General features: G+C 35.0%; 1 protein-coding gene across 3 annotated transcripts in view; it reads left to right on the top strand.

Annotated features, from left to right (window-relative positions):
• The window catches only part of Polk (DNA polymerase kappa), a 72,388-nt gene that overhangs the window by 15,351 nt on the left and 36,960 nt on the right, over positions 1 to 20,077 (top strand). For 2 of the 3 annotated variants that reach the window (XM_010619133.2, XM_010619132.2), the window contains 2 exons: positions 15,451 to 15,621; positions 17,471 to 17,590. In XM_010619133.2, the coding sequence (XP_010617435.1) occupies positions 15,484 to 15,621; positions 17,471 to 17,590 (258 nt within the window). In that variant the 5' untranslated portion in view covers positions 15,451 to 15,483. Of the gene's footprint in view, positions 1 to 9,662; positions 9,854 to 15,450; positions 15,622 to 17,470; positions 17,591 to 20,077 lie in introns of those variants that run through there. The other variant, XM_010619134.2, reaches the window with a different exon arrangement.

The following is a 20,077-nucleotide window of genomic DNA, read 5'->3' on the forward strand; positions in this document are numbered from 1 at the left end:
TACTTCATTCAAATGAAAACAGTCTTTAGAATGCAGTTTATATCAGTGATACTCAAAATGTGGATCAATGCTTGTCCATATGAGATTATATATGTATATATCATATTGTCTGGGCACAGTTTAGCTAAATTCCTTGGCTCATGAAGTTATAGTCAAGCTATTCCAGGATTACAGTCTTTGGGGGGGGGGGTTACCAGGGATCAAACTCGAGCCCTTGCACTTGCGAGGCAGGCAGTGAAACCACTGAGCCATACCCCTGGCCCCTAAGGGTTACAGTCTTAACTGAAGTCTTGTCTGAGGAAAAATCTACTTTCCAAACTCTTTCGTATGACCTTTTCACAGGTCTGTCACAGTGGCAGCTGACATTCTTAGAGTGAGTAATTCAACTCAGAATAAAAGCTTCCAACATGGAAATCATATTCTTTTGTAATCCATGTTGGACATAGCCCATCATTTCTGCTTCTACTCATTAGAGATGAGTCACTTAGGGCCGATGATTTACTCAGTGCCACCAGGCCTGCCTGAAGCACAAGGTCCTGAGTTTGATCCCTGGTACCAAAAAAAAAAGAAAGAAAGAAAGATAGAAAGGGAGGGAGGGAGAGAGGAATCACTTAATTATACCTTGTGATATCTGCTTTACCTTTTTCTTATTTTTCCTAGCACCTGTGAAGTATTACCAAATGTAATTATTTTAGTGGTGTTAGGAAATATGTATTTAACTTAAAAAGCAACTTTGTTTCTTAATGTACTTTGCAAGATAGAAATAAATGCTTCCTTCATATGCTGAAGGTTACTGTCAACATTTGACAAATTTCATGATATACACATTTAATAACTATCAAAATTAACTTTAAATAATTGGTTGATATTGGACAAGTAGTATTAGCATAGTAGGATATGCAAGTATGCTAATCCTATTATGTTTTAAGGTTCTGAAATCTGATAAATTTAAATTTTCACCTTTTTGACGATGTTCAAGATCAAATCCCCCAGGGTCTTGCATATGCTGAGCAAGCACTGTACCCCTGAGATATATCCCATCCCTGAGCTCTTTTTAATAAAGATAAATAATTTACATTTTAGAAACTTACAATCACAGAGCCAGAACCAATACGAGAATATTCTTCATTGTGTTTAAGACTTTAATCTGAACACACAAAAATTTCAAATTTAATAATGTTGATAGTATATAATACTGAGTTTGATCTCATGATGCTTAACTATGAATTCATACTCATAATGTGCTCAGTGTAACTTATTTAAAAATCACTATTCATAATATTTACAGAAACACTTTATATTAATAAAGCCTGACAAATAATTTGTGAGGATGTATTTGTCCTTTTCACTTAAAGATCAAATACCTGTGCGTGTGTGTGTGTGTCTATGACTTTGGTTTTTTTACTTGTTGTTTATTTACTGAAGATTTTTGTTTTCTTTGATTTTGCAATTATTTACATGCTAATATTTATAGCCAGGCCTGTTGGCTTATTCACATGTTACAAAATTAAGAATGAAAGTGAGAGGCGAGAACCCATGTTAGTTGTGTGCTTCTTACGTGTTTTTACTGTGCTGGAGCTCATACACACTGTCACTCATTTAAACCTGAACAAACCTGAAAATGTTTTAAAAACCAGGATATTAAGACTCACAGACCTTGAGATCAGATAAATTGCCTGAGAAGGTATAGCTAGTTAAGTTTCAGTGTTTAAATTTAAACCCAGGTCTGCCTGGGTTCTTAGCATATCAAAATGCCCCCATATTAGCCAACTCTCCATGGGTATGACAAAATAATGGAGATAGAAAATTTATAAGGAGGAAAGATTTATTTTGGTTTATCATTTCAGAGGTTCCAGTCTATGGCCACTTGACTCCACAGCTTTGGGCCTATGAGGGGCAGAACATCATGACAAGTACCTCCTGGCAGCTGGGAAGCAGGGAAGAGGCCAGGGTCTCAATTCTCACTTTAAAAGTCCCAGTGACCTCATTTCCTTCTAATAGACCACATCTCCTAAAAGTGCCCCCTGCCCAGCACCACAGGATGCTGACCAAACCTGTAACGTGGGATTCTGGGAGACACTTCAGATCCAAACCATAGCAGCCTTCTAGAATTGAACTTTTTAAATTAAGTCTCCTGTGTATTAAAATAAGTACTGTAGTTTGCATGTTTACAGCTCATTCATAGAAATAAATAGGTATGGGTAAATCTGGGCTACAGTCCTTCATGAATAGTAGCTCTTATCCAGCTAACCTAAACTACTTCTTGAATAACAGATGATAGTGGATAGTTTAATAAGTTAGAGCTTAGTGTCTTGCCACTTTTTAAGCCTGGCCCCTTTTCATAAATCTCCTTTAATGTGATTTGAAGCTTGCTTTAAAAAATTAAATATCACTGAAAGCAAGTCATTATTACCTCCTCTGGTTACATTATGCCTAGGAGAGAGGAGAGATGATCTCACCAGTGGAGAATTAATCCTTTCATTAGTATAATTTCAACCCAAAAGGATGCTGTTCATTGTCATCTGATGCCCTTTTACATCTATTTAAGTGTATTTTTGTAACACAAAATTAACAATACTTTCCAAAGGACTTCTTAATATTTTATACCAAATTAAGAGAATATAATCTTTTTAGAAGTCAGAAGAAATTAGAATGTGTTTTTTGTTTTGTTTTTTCAATTTGGAGGTATAGGGGGAAAGTATGTCAGGTATATTTTTAAATTATTCTGGCTTGGGATTTGGCTCAGTGGTTCCACTGCCTGTCTTTCAAGCACAGGGCCCAAGTTCATTCCCGGTACCACAAAAACAAAACAAAACAAAAAATTATTCTGGCTTAATCACTCCAAGACCACAGCTCCTTACTTGTTTTTCCTCATATTTGGCAAGTCTTGAAGTAGTATTTTCTGAATACTTATTTTTTTGTTATTTCTAAGTTTTAGGCATATATGATATGATTAGGAAGAAAGCATAATTTCAGAGCATTGGTTCCTATGGAAGTATCTATTAAAATTAATCCACAGTTATGATTACCAGAACAACTTCTAACTGAACTTTTGGAAACTCCTTGAGTCCATCCATCTGGGCTTTGACATTGATAACAGGAAAGTGGATCTCTCTAGCAGCACATATGAGCTAGTCCCCATTTGGGGTCTTACAGTTCAGTGGGCTACTAGATGGTGATGATGAAAAAATCACTCTCAAAACTGACATCCTTGTCTTTGTCCTATCTCTAGTCTTCATAGAGGGCAACCACATCAGTGTGGAGGTCCTAACCCAAAAAGTACAAAGATGGGACATGTTAGCTCAGGCTGAGCATATTTATTTTGAGGAAGCCTGGATATTCATCCCTGAGAATTTAGTACGGGAAGAGTACCTGATGTACCAGCAGGTTCCTAAAAGTGATCCTGCTCGATGAGTTTGTGTGGGGTCCAAGGGCCCATGCTGAAACCAGCAAGATGAAACTCCTAGTTCATATGGCCCACCTTATGATCCCAGATCCCAGGGCTTACCCAGAACTATATGAAGAGGCTTTGGGAGCACAACTAGGTATAGTGTCAGGGTACCCGAGAAACGGAATATTGCACAAATGTGTCATTGATTTTCCACCCACCCCAGAGGAAATGCGGCCCATTTTCAGTCTCTGTGGAGAGCAGGCAGTTTTCTAAGTAGTGATGGGCCAGAGGAGAGGGTAAAATACCACCCATAGCATCCTGCTGTCTCTTTGTTTGGGTTACTTGGAAATGGACAGGGGTTTTCTTTATGGCTTTTTGAAGTATTGTTCCTTTTTTTGGTGAGACTGAAGTAGCTTGCAAATTTATTTGATGGTATTGATCGCCCATGTATTTTTAATTTTGTGATGTTGATTTTTTTTATTTTCTGATGGAAATGTGATTTTGTGTGATATTGATCACAAATGGAGTACCTTTTCTGTTCCAAATGTCTTTCCTCTTTTACCATACAATCAGGGAAACCATTTGATTTATTTATGATAAAATAGGAGTGGAATAGGAATTTCCTTGGAAATTATAAGAAGTTTACATTGTTATAGGGACCCTAGAAATAGTGATTAGAAGCCCAGGTTTGATTTTAATCCTTATTTTTTTTCCCCTGTTGAACTATACTTGTAAAATTATACAAGCAAACAACTATTATTTTCATAGTACAAATTGTTAGTGCGGGCTTTGAATTGTAGCAGTTTAACATCAGTGTTCATACAGATATTTATAAGGACTTTGGAGGACCAAAAATATGGTTACTGTGAACTTTCCATTTCCTGTAGTTTATTTATTTATTCTTTTACAATATTGTGATAAAATCTAAATCTACATGAAGAAATTATAGGAGAACTGCACATTTGTAGAACAAAGATTTAAAGGGAAGTTTGAGGGTTTGCCTAAGATTTTATTTGAAAGGGATTATGTTGCTGAAGTGTTTTGTTTGTTTTGTTGTGTTGTGTTTTGTTTTGTTTTGTTTGAAGACAGGGTCTCTCTAGGTAGTCCTGGCTAGCCTTCATCTCACTGTGTAACTCAGGCTGGCCTCGAGCTTGCTGCAGTCCTATTGCCTCAGCCACCTGAGTTCTGAGATTATAGGTGTGTGCCATCATGCCTACCCTGTGGTGTTTTAAACCTTTGCCATACACCCTTATAGCACTAAATTCTAAGAAAATTTGGAAGTTGTTAGCAGTGGATCAAGAAACAATATCAAGTTTAGGAGTTGGAAAAGATTTTGGAACACTTTGGTAAAAGGGGTAATTGAAAGGATTATTTTCCCATAACAGGAAAATAATAACTTATATAGCTCTGATTTTATTGGGTATTTTATTTTTAATAATTGTAGAATATAGTATAGTGATGAATAGTGTAATTGCTTACTTTTTTTTTTTGGTACCGGGGATTGAATTTGGGTCCTGGCTCTTTGAAGGCAGGCGGCAGAACCACTGAGCTAAATCCCTGGCCCATTGCTTACTTTCTTATTAGTTCTATATCCTAGTATCTAGCTTCTTATATAAGTATATATTAAATTGGTAAATTTTTAGATTTTTTTTTTTTTTTTTTGGTACCAGGGATTGAACTCCGGACCTTGTGCTTGTGAGGCAGGCGGCGGAATCACCAAGCTAAATCCCTGGCCCTAGATTGTAGAATTTAAAAAATACAGTAGCAATGAAGATATTACAGGAAATCCTTTATCTCTCCTTTTCTAAGAAAACGTATATCAACTCTCCCTTTAAGATTTATGGCTTTGGCGTGGTGGCACACGCCTATAATCCCAGCACTCAGGAGGCTGAGGCAGGAGGTTTGCTGTGAATTCAAGACCAGCCTGGGCTACATAGTGAGTTCCAGGTCAGTCTCAACTACATAGTGAGACCCTGTCTCAAAAAACCAAAAACAAAAAAAAACAAAAAAGATTTATAACCATTTTCTGGGCATAGTGGCACATGCCTGTAATCCTAGCACTTGGGAGGCTGAGGCAAGAGGATTGCTGCCACTTTGAGGCCAGCCTAGACTACATAGTGAGATCCTGTCTCAAAAAAAATTAAACAGAAACAAAACAAAACAAAAAACATATGACCATGGTGACCTTTACTATATACTTCAACTAAGAGAAAATCATTTTATTCAGCTTCACATTTATGTGGACAGATGTATTTGCTGCCATGAACTCATAACCACAGAACCTGTCAACCTACTTGGTTTTAATGAGTCAATATCCCTCAACAAAATTATCATTTTTAAGATACAAACCTAATTTTTCATAATTCCTTGTTTCTTGAGTACCTTTATTTCTGAGTTAAAGTTTTCATTGTTAAAGACCTTACAGACTTATACAATATTCATCTCTTCATAAAAATAGAAATTCATAAACTTGCTCCATGAAATCATCCTTAGAATTGGTATTTTAGTTAATGTGCTTCAGAATATTTTTCATTCTATATGAAAGAAGATAGTTTCGACTTACTGGTCTGTAAGAATGAATGCTGTATCTGTTGGACTACAGTGTTGGTGTTATTTTCTGTCTTCTAAATGGTTGTTCTTCATAAAAACAATTGTGAGTAGGAAAATGAGGAAAGAGGAGGTCAAAGAGAATGTATGTGTGTTCCCAAAGAGTAGGTCTGTGTTCAGTGAAAACTTGAGTTTCTTTTAGCATACATACTCTTGGCATAGAATGTAAAAGTTTTCATTATTCCTATTACTTTTTTCAGTGATGTACATAAATAAGAATATCTTTCAAATAATTCAGTTTTAAAACATTTTTAAACTTTTTTTCAGTACTTGTGATCAAACACAGTGTGCTTGTTAAGTAAGCACTGTACCACTGAGCTATGTCTCTAGCTTTTTTTTTTACAATTTTTGCAAAGATCTTTGAAAACAAAAGTTAAAAATACAAAGCTACGTCTCTCCTTTATTCCCATCATAAAAAACCTGTGGACATGTGGTTTCAGTGCATGGTTTGTTTATGTATATATGAAACAATTCAAGAGGAACATGGAAAAAGTCTCGTGATTATGATTTATAATATTCTTGAAGTTTTAAAAATATTTTTATAATAAATGAAAACGACAAAGAACTTTTAAGGTCAGTCTCTGTTAAACTTAATGTTCTTGATTCATTGGATTTTAAGCTAGTAAGAAAAGCAGTCTGAAGCTGTGTGCTGGGTAGTTAATCTTAAAATATTAAATATTTGAGCTTCTGAAATATTTAAAATATTCATTAATATATGTTAAGGTTATCTGAGTAAACTGTTGAGTTGGATTATTTATAATATGTTATAAATAGGAAACGAGTGCTATATATAGGAACTTACTATGGTTTAGCTTTTCCTATTCATACTTCTCATTCTCTCACACTTCCTCCTTCCCTATATTCTCTTTCTTATTAACTGTAGTGTATTTTTTATATTTCTGGTAGATTAATACCTTTGATCAATATGCTACATACTTGTGATACCATTTTGCACAATTCTTAGTGCCTTATATAAGTGGAAGAACCCTTCCTCACGAAAACTTAGAATTCTTCCTGAAATATTATAAGTTTCCATAGTTACTACTGCCAAAGCCAGTGGTTTGCCTTGTGTTCTTAAGTGGTAACCCGAATAGTCAGTGGTAGAATGAGACTGTGAAGAATTTGAGAGTTTTCAGAGGCAGTGTTTTTTAAACCAGTGTGCTAAACCACAGGGACCCAGAGTTCTTTCCTTTGAGTTTATACATTACTGCTTGTGCTTCTTAGCTGACATCAAAGACTATTTTATAATAGCAGGCTATAAAAATGTTTGACCATTTTAACTTTGTTAATAAAGTTGCAGTTATATCTATTTATGGGGCTTTGGGCTTTAGTGATGCTGCCTAGTAATTAGTACAAATACTAATTGGAAAAAGTCAATTTAATCTGTAAGGTCTTTGAACTTTCACTTTTCCTTGGGCTGCTTGTTCTGTTTCCTTTTACAGTCTCTTGCCTTTATCTTAAAGGGACAGAAGTAAGAAAAATAATACTAGTGATTTTTTTACTGCTCTGGAAATTTGGTTTAACTTTAGTAATAATAGTGTTGAGTGAAAGCTTGTCATATGCCAGACGCCACACTGAGCACTTTATTTGCTGCCCTCCCAGAGCTATTCAACATGCTCTATGAATCTTGCTCCCTACAAAAATAGGGAAAAAAAATCATCATACTTGTTGATACCATGTGAACATCTTTGCTAGGAGCTCCCTTTTATTTTATGGATTTCTCAATAAAGAAACTCACTGAAGTACTAATGGGAAAACCAAAGACAACCAGAACTAATGAGAAATTTTATAAAATTTAAAAAGACTACAGAAATACCCATAAAACATAAAAGCAGGCTCACATTAGTGACTTAAATAATAGTATCAAAAGGCACTCAGTGATCAGTTACTCTAAAGTCTAGCATGTTATTTATTTCAGCTGGTGTTGAACTCACTATATAGCCCAGGCTGGCTTCAAACTCATGGTGATCCTCCTGTCTCAGCCTCCTTCCTGAGTGCTGGGATTACAAGTATGTGTACTACATGCCCGGCTCTTATTTATTGCTATTTATTGTTGTATTAGTCAAGTTACTCTAAAAATACCTGAGGTAATCAGCTTATGAAGACAAAAGGTTTATTTTGATTTGGAGAGTGTAGTCCATGATTGGTTGACTACTTGTGCCTATGGGAAAGTAACACGTCATGGCAGGAACATATGGCAAATCAAAACTGCTCATCTCATCAAAAGCCAGGAAGCAAAGAAGAGGAAAGGGAAAGAAACAGGGCCCCAAACTTGTGGGCGCAACCCAGTGATTACTAATTTCCCATTAGGCCACTTCTCTAAAAGGTTCCACCAACCTTCCGGTATCACCACCCCAAAAACGAAGCCTTTAGGGCATGTTCCACATCCAGACTATAGCTACTGTCTTGATCTAATATTTTCTTTAACTTAAAGTAATAGAAAGTAATCAGGCTTCAATTTAATTAAGGAGGTCAAAGTAGACCCTCCTTGAGAAGGTGACATTTAAGCAAAGATTTTAAGGAGTGATAGGAATTTCATCAAGAAGATACCTGACCTAACTAACCTCCGGGTAGGAAACAGCCCGTGTAAAAAGACCTCAGAGAAAGAGCATACTTAGCAGAGTGGAGGATCAGTGTAGCTGTAAAGTGGTGAATGAAGGGGAGGCTATTGGACAAATCTGAGGGAAAACAGGATCCAGATCCTTTAGGGCCTTGTAGGTCATTTTAGGACTTCAGGTTTTATGCTGGAAAGAGACAGGATAGCAGTTTTCAGCAGAAGAGTGGCATGGCCTAATTTGTCATTTAAAAGAATGAGTTGGGCTCTGTTACAATTGATGTGGTAGAGCAAGAGCAAGCAGAGAAACTAAGCTGCTGTTGCAGTTGTCCAGGTGAGAGGTAATGGTGATTCAGCCCAGGGTGGTGGGAAGTGGTTGGACTCAGGATGTATTCTGAAAGAGCCCACAGGATTTCCTGACAGTTTGGATGTGGGTATTTGAGGAAGACAGGCTCAAGAATGACTCCAAAGTGAGGTGCAAAATCAACATTAAAATACCAAGTTTTTCTATATACCAACAAGCTAACTATGAATGAAATCAGGAAAATCACTATATCCAAAATAGCTTAAAAATAAATATTTGTATTTAACCTAACCAAAGTAGTGAAAGACCCCTTTGAAAAAATTGAATAAGACACCGGAATATAGAAAGACTTCCCAATATTCATGATTTGGCAGAAGTAATAATGTTGAAATGGCTATCATACCAAAAGCAATCTACAGATTTTTTGTAATCCCCATGAACATTCCAAAGGCATCCTTTACAAGAATTAGAAAGAACAATTCTAAAATTTGTATGGAAACATGAAAGACCCAGAGCAGACAAAGCAATCCTAAGCAAAAGAGCAAGGTTGCTCGGAGGTATCATAATACCAATTTCAAACTACACTACCAAGCCATAGTGAGAAGGACAGAGTAGTGCGAGCAAAAATAAAAATTAAAAAGAGTAAAAGAAACAAACCCATTTGACTACAACCATCTAATTCATTCGTTTGTTTGTTTCGATAGGGTTTCACTATGTAGCCCAGGCTATAAAGGCAATCCTCATTCCTCAGCCCCCCAAGTGCTGGGATTACAGGCATGCACCACCACACCTGGTTTACAACCATCTCATTCTTAAAGAAGCTGAAAACAAATATTAGAGAAAAGACACTCTAACAACAAACAGCGCTAAAAACTGGATATCTACTTGAGAAGATTGAAACTAGATCCCCATCTCACCCTATATAAAAATCAATTCAAAATGTATCAAAGACCCAGGTATAAGACCTGAAATTGGAACTACTAGAAGAAAACAAAAGGTAACCATAATCATAGACAAAGGCTTTCTGAACTCCATTAGCATGGCAAACAATAGCAAGAATCAGCAAACAGGACTACATCAAACTAAAAAGGTTCTGCACAGCAAGGGAAACAACCAGTAAATGAAGAGAGCCTACAGAATAAAAGAAAATCTCGGCCAGTTGCTTTTCTGACAGGAGGATTAATATATAGAGTATATAAAGAACTGAAAAATGTAAACTCAAAACTCAGTGAATGGACAAAGAAAAAGACACTCCTCAAAAGAAGTTCAAGTGGCCAATAAATAGGTTAAAAAATATTCAACATCTTTAACCATTAGGGAAATGCAACTTAAAACTATATTGAAATTCCATCTCACCCAGTCAGAATGGCTATCATCACAAATGCAAAACAAATAAATGCTGGCAAGGATGCAGGAAAAAGGGAACTTTCCTATGTGGCTGGTAAAAATATAAATTATGACAACTACTAGGGGAATTAATGTAGAGCTTCCCCCAAGAAACTAAAAGTAGAACTCCTATATGACCCAGCTATACCACTCCTTGGTATAAACCTGAAGGAGCTAAAGTCAGTATACTATGGGAATACCTATGTACCTATGTTTATTATGCACAATTCTTTTTTTCCAGTTTATTTTTATTAGTACATGTTTGCATTATATAAAGATTACACTCCTTGTGGGAAGTTGGTACATGTACATAACACATTTCAATTCTTGTCTCATCTCCTTTCCCTCCCCTCCACCCCCCAACTCTTGATCCTCCTCCTATTTCAGAAAGATTTGTTTCTCTACTTCCTATCATCTTTCTTTTATTTTGCTCTTTGTAATTTGGGTTTCTTATGTAAGAGAAACCATGTAATATTTCCTTCTGTATCTTATTTGCTTCACTTAAAATTATGCTTTCAAGATGTATCCATTTTCCTATAAATGACTCAAGTTTATCCTTCTTTATGTGTAAAATACATTTTCTTTATCCATCCATTTATGGACATACAGGCTGCTTTCAAGATTTAGCTATTATGAATTATGTCGCTATAAACATAAGTATTCATGGGTCACTGAAATATGATGTCTTTAACTCTCTCAAGAGGACGACTAGAAGGGGAATAGCTGGGAAATTCTTGTTTTAGCTTTTGAGGACGCTCCACACTGATTACCATAGTGGTTGCACCCGTTTACTTTCCTACCAACAATGTGAAAGGGTTCCTTTCACAAATAGCAGTTGTTACTAAGTGATTTCTTGATAGCCACTCTTTCTGGAGTAGGGTGGAATCTCAGTATTAATCTGCATTTCTGTAATGGCCTGCTAAGTTGAATACTTATTGTACTTTTTCCAAGAAGTGTCTATTTCTGTTTTTTGATTGGATCTTTAATTTGGGCCATCTAATTTTTTTTTTTATTTCTTTATGTATTCTAGACATTAGTCCTCTATCCAAGGAATAGCTGGCTGGTTCTCTTATAGCGCAGAAGCTTTGTAATTGGAAAGGATCCCATTTGTTTATTCTTGGTAGCACATTCTTGGTTATTTCTTAGTTTGCACATTTTTATTTTTATTTGTAGCCAATTCTTTTTGTTTGTTTGTTTGTTTGTTTTGGTACTGGGGATCGAACTCTGGTCCTTGAATTTGTGAGGCAGGTGGCAGCAGCACCACTGAGCTAAATCTCTGGCCCATGTAGCGCACTTCTTAATGGCCGGTACATGGAACCAGCCTAGCTGCCCATAACAACTGAATAAAGAAAATATGGTATATGTGCACAGCATTAAAGTAGAATGAAATTATGTCATATGCAGGAAAATGCATGGAATCCAAGATCATCATTTTAAGAAAATAAGCCAGACTCATAAAGATAAGTATTGCATGTTTCACTGATACATAAAATCTAGAAAAGATGACATAAAAATAGAAGGGTGACTTATTAATGAGAGGAAAGTAATAATGGGAGGGGTATAAAGGAGGTCAATCAGGGGATCAGTATTATCAAAATATATGCATGTATGAAAATACCACATTGAAAACTAATATTTTATGAAATTACTAGGCACTACTAAAAATATATTTTAAAAAGAATGATTCCAATGTTATTTGCATGAACAACTGAAAGGGATTAGAGTTTACCTTAACTGAAATGAGGAAGGCAGCAAATGAAGCTGATTTAGGGTATAGAGGCAGATAAGAATATCAATTTTGGGAATATGTTAAATTTGAGAGGTCAGGTAGGCATTTGAACTGGCACCGTAAACTTAGAAATCATTGGCATATAAATGAAATTCAATGTATATTCATGAACCTGGACAAAAATTGTAAGATAATTAGGCATCAACAGGCAGAAAAGTAGCTGAAAATTATACCTATCTCACAATTTCCCTTGGTGCCAGTGTTTCTGATTGTCCAATTCTCCTGACTTGGTTAAGAACTGAAGCCAATTCTTCTCAGGTTTTTATATATGAATATATTAATATGTAAATTAATATATAAAATTTTAGTCATTCCCTAAGTGTTTCTTTTCCTTTCATTACACTTAATCATTTAAAAGGCAGCTTAAATGGAGAAGTCTGCATTTAGCCTCCTGACTCACTATTTAGTAGTGTTGGTGAAAGTATGACTGAATTAATTTGCCTGCATTATCAAAAATGCCAAATAATTAAATTATATAGAGATATTAAAGAATTATTATTGGAAAGGAATTTTGTTTTGGGTGGGATCTCACTATTGCCCACATTAGTCTCTAACTTCTGTGCTCAGGTGATCCTTCTCTATCAGCCTCATGAATATCTGGGACTAAAGCATGTACCACCATGTCTAACCTTGTAGTGGTTTTTCTTAACCACAGAAGTGATATAACATGATATAGTGTAATAATTTCCTACAAATGAATACATTATTACACCTATGTCTTCTATAATTTTGTCTATTCTATCTTCCAGCTGATTAAGTATTTCTGTTTTTATATTTAGATCTTGGATCCCTTTCTATGGTAGTTTAGAGCATTGTGAGAGAAATGGGTCAGTTTTTGGCATGTGGAAAGCTGGTTTTCACAGTGCCATTTATTAAACAAATTATTTCTCCCAGTGAAGATGTTTGGCCTCTTTGTCAAAGAAACGGTAGCTGAGTACCTTCAGAGTTGTTTCTGCATTTCTGTTTTGCTTCTCTGATCCCCAGGTCTGTTTAGGTTTTGGTTTTTTTTTTTAATTTGTTTGTTTTTATTTTTTGCCAGTGCCATGCTGTTTTTATCATGGTAGCTTTATAGTATAATTTCAGGTTGGGGATTATGATGCTTTCTACCTTGACTTTGTTGTCCAGAATTGCTTTTGCATTTTTAGGTCTCTTCTGGTTCTGTATGAACTTTAGAATTGTTTTCTCTAGTTCTGTGAGGTATACTGTTGATATTTTGATTGGGATTGTATTATATCTGTATAACAGTTTTGGAAGTATGGCCATTTTCACTATATTGTCTCTGCCTAAACAAAAACGGGATATCTTTTCATTTTCAGTTATCTTCTTTGATCTCCTGTTTTCAGAGAACTATAGTTTTCAATGTATAGGTCTTTCACTCCCTTTATTAGATTGATTCCTAAGTATTTCATTTTTCTAGATGCAGTTGTGAAAGGCATAATTTCTGTCTCAGTGAGTTTGTTATTTGTGTAAGGATGCTATTGATTTTTGAGAGTTGTCTTTGTATCCTGCTATGTTGCTGAATCTAGTTATTATAGGAGTCTTTCAGTGAAATTTTTGGGATCTTCTATTATAGCATCATGTCATCAGTAAAATAATAATTTAATTTCCCTTTCTATCCTTATTCCTTTTATTTCTTTTTCTTATCTAATTTATTTCTATCTCTTATCTAATTTCTTTCTTTTATCTAATTTCTCTGGCCAATATCTAAAGAACTATATCAATAGTGGTGATAGCAGGCATACTTGTCTTGTGTTATAGTAAAAACTTTTAATTTTTGTCCATTTAGTATGATATTGGCTGTTGGTTTATCATAAATGGGTTTTATTAGCTTAAGAGAAAGACCGAAAAAACAGAAAGATTAAGCTGGGGATTTAGTTCAGTGGCACTGTGCCTCCCTTGCAAGCACAAGGTCCTGAGTTTGATCCCTGGTATAAAAAAAAAAAAAAAAAGAAAAAGACCTTCTACTCCAATTTTCTGTAGTATATGCATCATGACTGGGTGTTGGACTTTGTCAAATGTTTTTCTGCATCTGTTGAAATGATCATGTAATTTTTATCCTTTGTTTTGTTAATATACTGTATTACATTTATTGATTTGCATATGTTGACCCATCCCTGCATCCCTAGAGTGAATCCTGCTTGTCATAGTGTACTATGTTCTTGATGATTTACTTCATTTTGTTTGCCAGTATCTTCTTGAGGATTTTGCATGTTCTTTAAGGAGATTATCATGTCATTCTCTTTTTTGGTTGAACCCTTCTCTAGTTTTGATATCAGGATAATGCTTGCTTCCAAGAATGACTTTGGGAATATTGCTTCCCTTTCAATTTCATTAAAGGGTTTGAGGAGTAATGATATTAGATCTTCTCTAAAGTTCTTGTACAATTAAGCCATGAATCTGTCAGGACATGAGCTTTTCTTTGTTGGTATTTTGTAACTTCTCTAATTTCATTGACTAATATTGGGTTATTTAGAATTTTTATATCTTCTTGATTCACCTTTGGTAATTCATATGTATCTAGGAATCTTCATTTCTTTTGTGTTGTTAATTTTATTATAGTACAGGTTCTCAAAGTAGGTATTGATTATTTTCTGGATTTCTGCAGGATCCATTGTGATTTCACCCATTTCATTCCTAATTGTGTGGATTTGAGTCTTCCTTTTCTTTTTTTTTAAATAAGGTTGGCTAAGGGTTTGTCCATTTTATTTAATCTTTCAGAGAACCAACTCTGGTTGATTGAGTCTTTGTGTTGTTTTCTTAGTCTCAGCTGCATTAATTTCTGCTCTTATCTTTATAATTTCCTTCTTCCTACATGCTTTAGGTTTAACTTGCTGTTCTTTTTCTAAAAGCTTGAGGTTCAACATTAGGTTATTTATTTGGGCTTGCTCTGTTTTTGTGATGTGGGAATCTCTGCTATAAATTTCCCTCTTAAGACTGCTTTTACTGCATCTCATAGGTTCCAGTATGTCATATTGATATTATCATTTAATTGTAGAAACTGTCTAATTTCTTCATTAATTTCATCTGTGCCCCACTGATTGTTCAAGAGGATATTATTTAATTTCCATGTGTTTATGTAGTTTTGTGATTTCTTTTGCCATTGATTTCCAATTTCATTGCATTATGATTTGATAATATGCATGGGATAATTTCCATTTCTTTACATTTACTTAAGCATGTTTTATGAGCTAGTATATGCTCTATTTTGGAGAAAATCCTCTGTGCTTCTGAGAAGAATGTGTATTCTGTTGTTGTTGGGTAGAACACTCTGCTAATATCTCCTAAGTCTATTTGTTTAAAGTTTCAAGAGCTAAGGATTCTTAACTATCATGTTTAAATATGTTTTGCTGATTTCTTTATCATTTTAGCTTTGGAGTAGACAGTTTTAAAATCTATGTTTATTTGATGTCCCTGTTCAGATAACAAAGAAGAAACCACTTTAAGTGTATACCATGGATGATAGCACAAAGGAGAAGAATGACAATTACAAAGATGATCTTCTGCTTAGGATGGGACTTAATGATAATAAAGCAGGAATGGAAGGGTTAGATAAAGAGAAAATTAATAAAATTATAATGGAAGCCACAAAGGTATGTTTCTTGTTTCTTTTAACATCTATAATTTAGTCACTTTTAAACATTCTGTTCAAAAGAAAATCATTAACCTTTGGATGTCCTTTTTACTAAAACTATGAAAAAGTGTGGAGCACTCTCCCTTCTAACTCTCCCTTCTAGTTTTTTGCCCTTGTTATCCAGTCACAGGCATATAATATGCATATAAAAACAAAGTAATGTACATGTCCATTTTTGCTCTTTCTTTTTTTATCCCATAGCTATGGTGCTTTATTTTTCCAATGCTCAGGATAGAATCTGAGAGCTTGCACACACTGTGCAAATACGCTACTACTGAAATATATTCCCAGTCTCCAAATAATATACAAGTTTTGTTTTAGGATTCTTTTTATAAATGCAACTTTGAGATATTTCTGCATAAGTATTAAATATCTACATCCTTTGTTTTGCTTGCATGTGTGGATAATTTGTTGGTCCTGTCAGAATCTTTATAAACAATATTACTGTAAATTTTCATACATTTATATATGTGTGAGTATAACTGCAGGAGATATTTCTAGAAGTAAAGTTGTTCCACAAAATGAAAGAATATATGCGTATATAATGTGAGTGAATTGTTAAATTGTTGTCAATAGTAGTTGTATCAATTGATATTGCTACCACTATTTGGAATGTATGTATACCAGAGCTGCACCAACAGATTGTATTACTAAATTTTTGCTGCCAAGGGTGACAGAAGTGAAGCATTAACAAACAAATCAGTCAAAAATGAGCAAAAGATATAAACAGAGTTTAGTAAAAAAAAAGACATGCATATGGCTTATAGGCAGATGAAAAGGTGCTCAACTTTGTTAGTCATTAAAGAAACACAAATTTAGAAACTCTGGTGAGATGCTGCTCACATTATTATTATCCAGAATGGCTATAATAAGTGTGATAGACAATCACAAACGTTGGCAGGAGTGTGGAGAAATTGTAGTCCTTATATATGCTGGTGGGATTATATAAAGATTCAGCCGCTGTGGAAAACAACCTGGCAGTTCTCAGAACATTGAACTTGGAGTTACCACGTGACACAGAAAGTCCACTCTTGGGAATATACCCAAGAGGAGTGACAAAGTATGTCCACACAGAAATGTATGCACAGATGTTTATAGCAGCATTTTTTTCATAATAGCCAAAAAGTAAAAATAACCTAATGTGTATCAACCTGATATATGGATAAACACTATGTTCAGTAGCAAAGTTACAGGTAATTTTAAAAGTATCTTCTACATTGTCCTTAATGATTTAATGTAAAATTTTTGAAAATTCATTTATTTTGGTTTGTACTGTGAATTGAACACACTGCATTTGCACTGAGCTACATCCCCAGCTCTTTTTTATATTTTATTTTGAGATAGGGTATTGCTATGCAACTAAGTTGCCCAGGTGAGGCTTGAACTCACGGTCCTCCTGCCTTAGCCTCCCAGAATCCTATGATCATAGGCATGTGTACCAGCTTAAAGATACTTTGTTAAGGAGTAAATTTTAGCAGAGGAGATAACTGATGACTCGACCTACTAAAGCCTTGCATGTGCTCCAAGGATCCTACCTAGAACAGATTGTTCTTTTCTGAATGCAGAAGCTTGTGCTTAGTACTGTTTCACAATTCTATGATTTAGGTAACTATTAGGAAATACATTTTACAAATAATGAAACACTACATAGAAAGAGTAAGAATTTTAGGGTCACTGAGCTAGTAAGTAGTAAAGCTAAGGTTTGAGTTCAGTCAGTCTGATTCCAGAATCTGTCTGCTTAGCCACTAGATTATACTACAAATGGTTGTTTCTTCAGACATTTTTCCTATGCTTTGTTTTCTCATTAGGGGTCAAGATTTTATGAAAATGAGCTCAAGAAGGAAAAACAAGTCAACCAACGAATTAAAAATATGATGCAACAGAAAGCACAAATCACCAACCAGCAGCTAAGGAATGCACAATTGCAGGTATTAATTCAGTTAGAGAGGAAGGTGGTAGTATGGTAATTGGTAGCTAATATGCATTATCAAGTCATAACTGCAAACAAGAAGAAATTGAAATTCAATGTTGTAAAGCATACACATCTACAAATTCACATACTTTAGTATTGATCTGCTCATTTGCATAAAGATTCTGCAACTAGATATTGTTACCTCCATTATATAGAAGAATAAATGGAGTGTTTTGTTATTGTTTTTGTTTTGAGACAGGGTCTTGCTGTATAATTTGGGGTGGCCTTGAACTCACTATGTGGCTCAGGCTGTCCTCGAATTTAGGGTAATCTTCCTGCCTCAGTCTCCCAGATAACCGGAGTTTTAATGAAATAATTTGCCCAGCTTCATAGAATTGGTATTTGGCAATTAGGATTCAACCTAAAACAGATATTCATATATATGGGGCGTGGGTGGGGGTGGGGGTGGGGGAGAAAGACAAAAAAATTCATACACACTAGGAAAAGAAAAAATTTTATAAATACTTTAATACTAAATTTTTTGAGACATCATGACATTAATACAAGTTACCTTTGGCCTTGCTCAAAGTGGTGGCCATTAGCTTCCAGGCATTTACTAATATGACAAACTGTTGCTTGATCATTGAGATTGCTACACAAGCATTTTCAGTTTCTTCTCTAAAGGCCAGCAGGGTAGTAGGTTTTCTGTGATGTACCATATCCTCTGGAGTCCCATATACAAGGTAACACCATCTGTTGAAAAGCATCATAGTATTTTTCTATGTGTATAATGTCACAGTTAGAAAATTCCACAGGATGCATGTGGCATAGTTTCTGTAATGCTGATTTTAAAAAAATAATAATAATCTGAATTTTGACTACTCTGTAGTTATATAGGATAGTGCTATCTTGTTCTTTAAATTTGCATTTCCCTGATGACATGATTTTCAGCAACTTTTCATATAATTACCTGCTACCTATATATCTTCTTTGCTAAGATATCTGTCAAGGTCTTTGGCCTCTTTTTTTTTTTTTTTTTTTTTTTTGTACCGGGGATCGAACTCAGGTCCTTGCGCTTGTGAGGCAGGCGGCAGAACCACTGAGCTAAATCCCTGACCCTGGCCTCCTTTTTTTAAAAAGTGAAACTCACAGTGTAGCCCAGGCTGGCCTTAAACTCAAGATCCTCCTTCTTCAGCCTTCTGAGTGTTGAGATTAGATGTGCACCACCACACTCAGCTTTGACCCATTTTTTAATAAGGTTAGTTTCTCATTGTTGAATTTTAAGAATTCTTTGTATATTTTGGACAATACTTCTTTTCCAGTTATATCTTTCAAAAATATTTTCTCTCAATCTGCAGTTTTTTCTTTACTCTCTTAATAGTGTCTTTTATAGAGAAGACATCTAAAATTTGTTTTAATGTAAGATGTATAGTTTTATTGGTTTTGTTTTTCTTTTTCTGGTACCAGGGATTAAACTCAGGGTCTTGTGCTTTTGAGGCAGGCATGGGGGTGCCACTGAGATAAATCTCGATGTGTAGTTTTTTCTTAAATGGTATTATTTTTTTCCTAAACTAGATTCTCATAGTACTTTGGTTTGTCTCTGGACTCTTTCTTCTTGATTCTTTTCCTGTATCAGTACCATATAATTGTAGTTACTAAAAAGTAAAAATATGGTTTCATATTCTCCCTCACAACTCTTCTTTAAAGCTTTTTAGTTTCTCTTGTATTGTTTCTTTCAAATAAACATTGACATCATTTTCACCAAGTTTTAAAAAAACTTTATGAGAAACAGCATTGTTTTACAATTTGTATTATTCCTTAAGCAATATACTTTCTAGCCACTTCAGTTAAGTTTTATTGATCTATAGTCTACAAATATCTTTAATAAAGTTTTAAAGAAACAGAGGTACATATGAATGGTGATAACTAACAGCATTTTTGCTGTTCATACTCTTCAAAGTCTTTCCTTTTATATACCTACAATCTAGAGTACAAAATGCCTTATATTGCATAACAGAATTTTAAATTTTCTTCCAGTTTTAGTCACATATTTCATGGGAGGCTGTCTGACATCCTTTGCAACAGGAATGGCAGGAAATGTGTTTTATGTTGATTGTTAGATTGTTTCCTTTGTGGAACTTCCTCTAAAAGAAGTTGTATAAACCGAGGAGATTGAGGAAGTTCTAAGTAGTCAAGAAGTTTTGACAGAACAGAGATGTTTTCCTGAGAAATGTGTTTGTATTTTAGAGTCATAAAATTGCCAAGTGCTAGATTCTCCTACGTGTGGTAGGATAATGTGGACTATTGCTGATCGGGCTGAAGCTGGGCTAAGTAACCTCAACAAGCACGAGCACTGTGGATGTTGGTGCAGACCCTCCCTAAGTATCTTCTACTCTACCCTAGCCTTATTAGACTTCCTCTGAGGCAAAATTATTATTACAACTGCCAAAATAGCTTATAATAACAGTAGTTGAGGCTGGATGTGGTGGCGCATGCCTGTAAT

The sequence above is a fragment of the Fukomys damarensis genome, unplaced genomic scaffold, assembly GCF_012274545.1.
Source record: "Fukomys damarensis isolate Sample0158 unplaced genomic scaffold, DMR_v1.0_HiC HiC_scaffold_1, whole genome shotgun sequence".
NCBI classification, from domain to species: domain Eukaryota; kingdom Metazoa; phylum Chordata; class Mammalia; order Rodentia; family Bathyergidae; genus Fukomys; species Fukomys damarensis.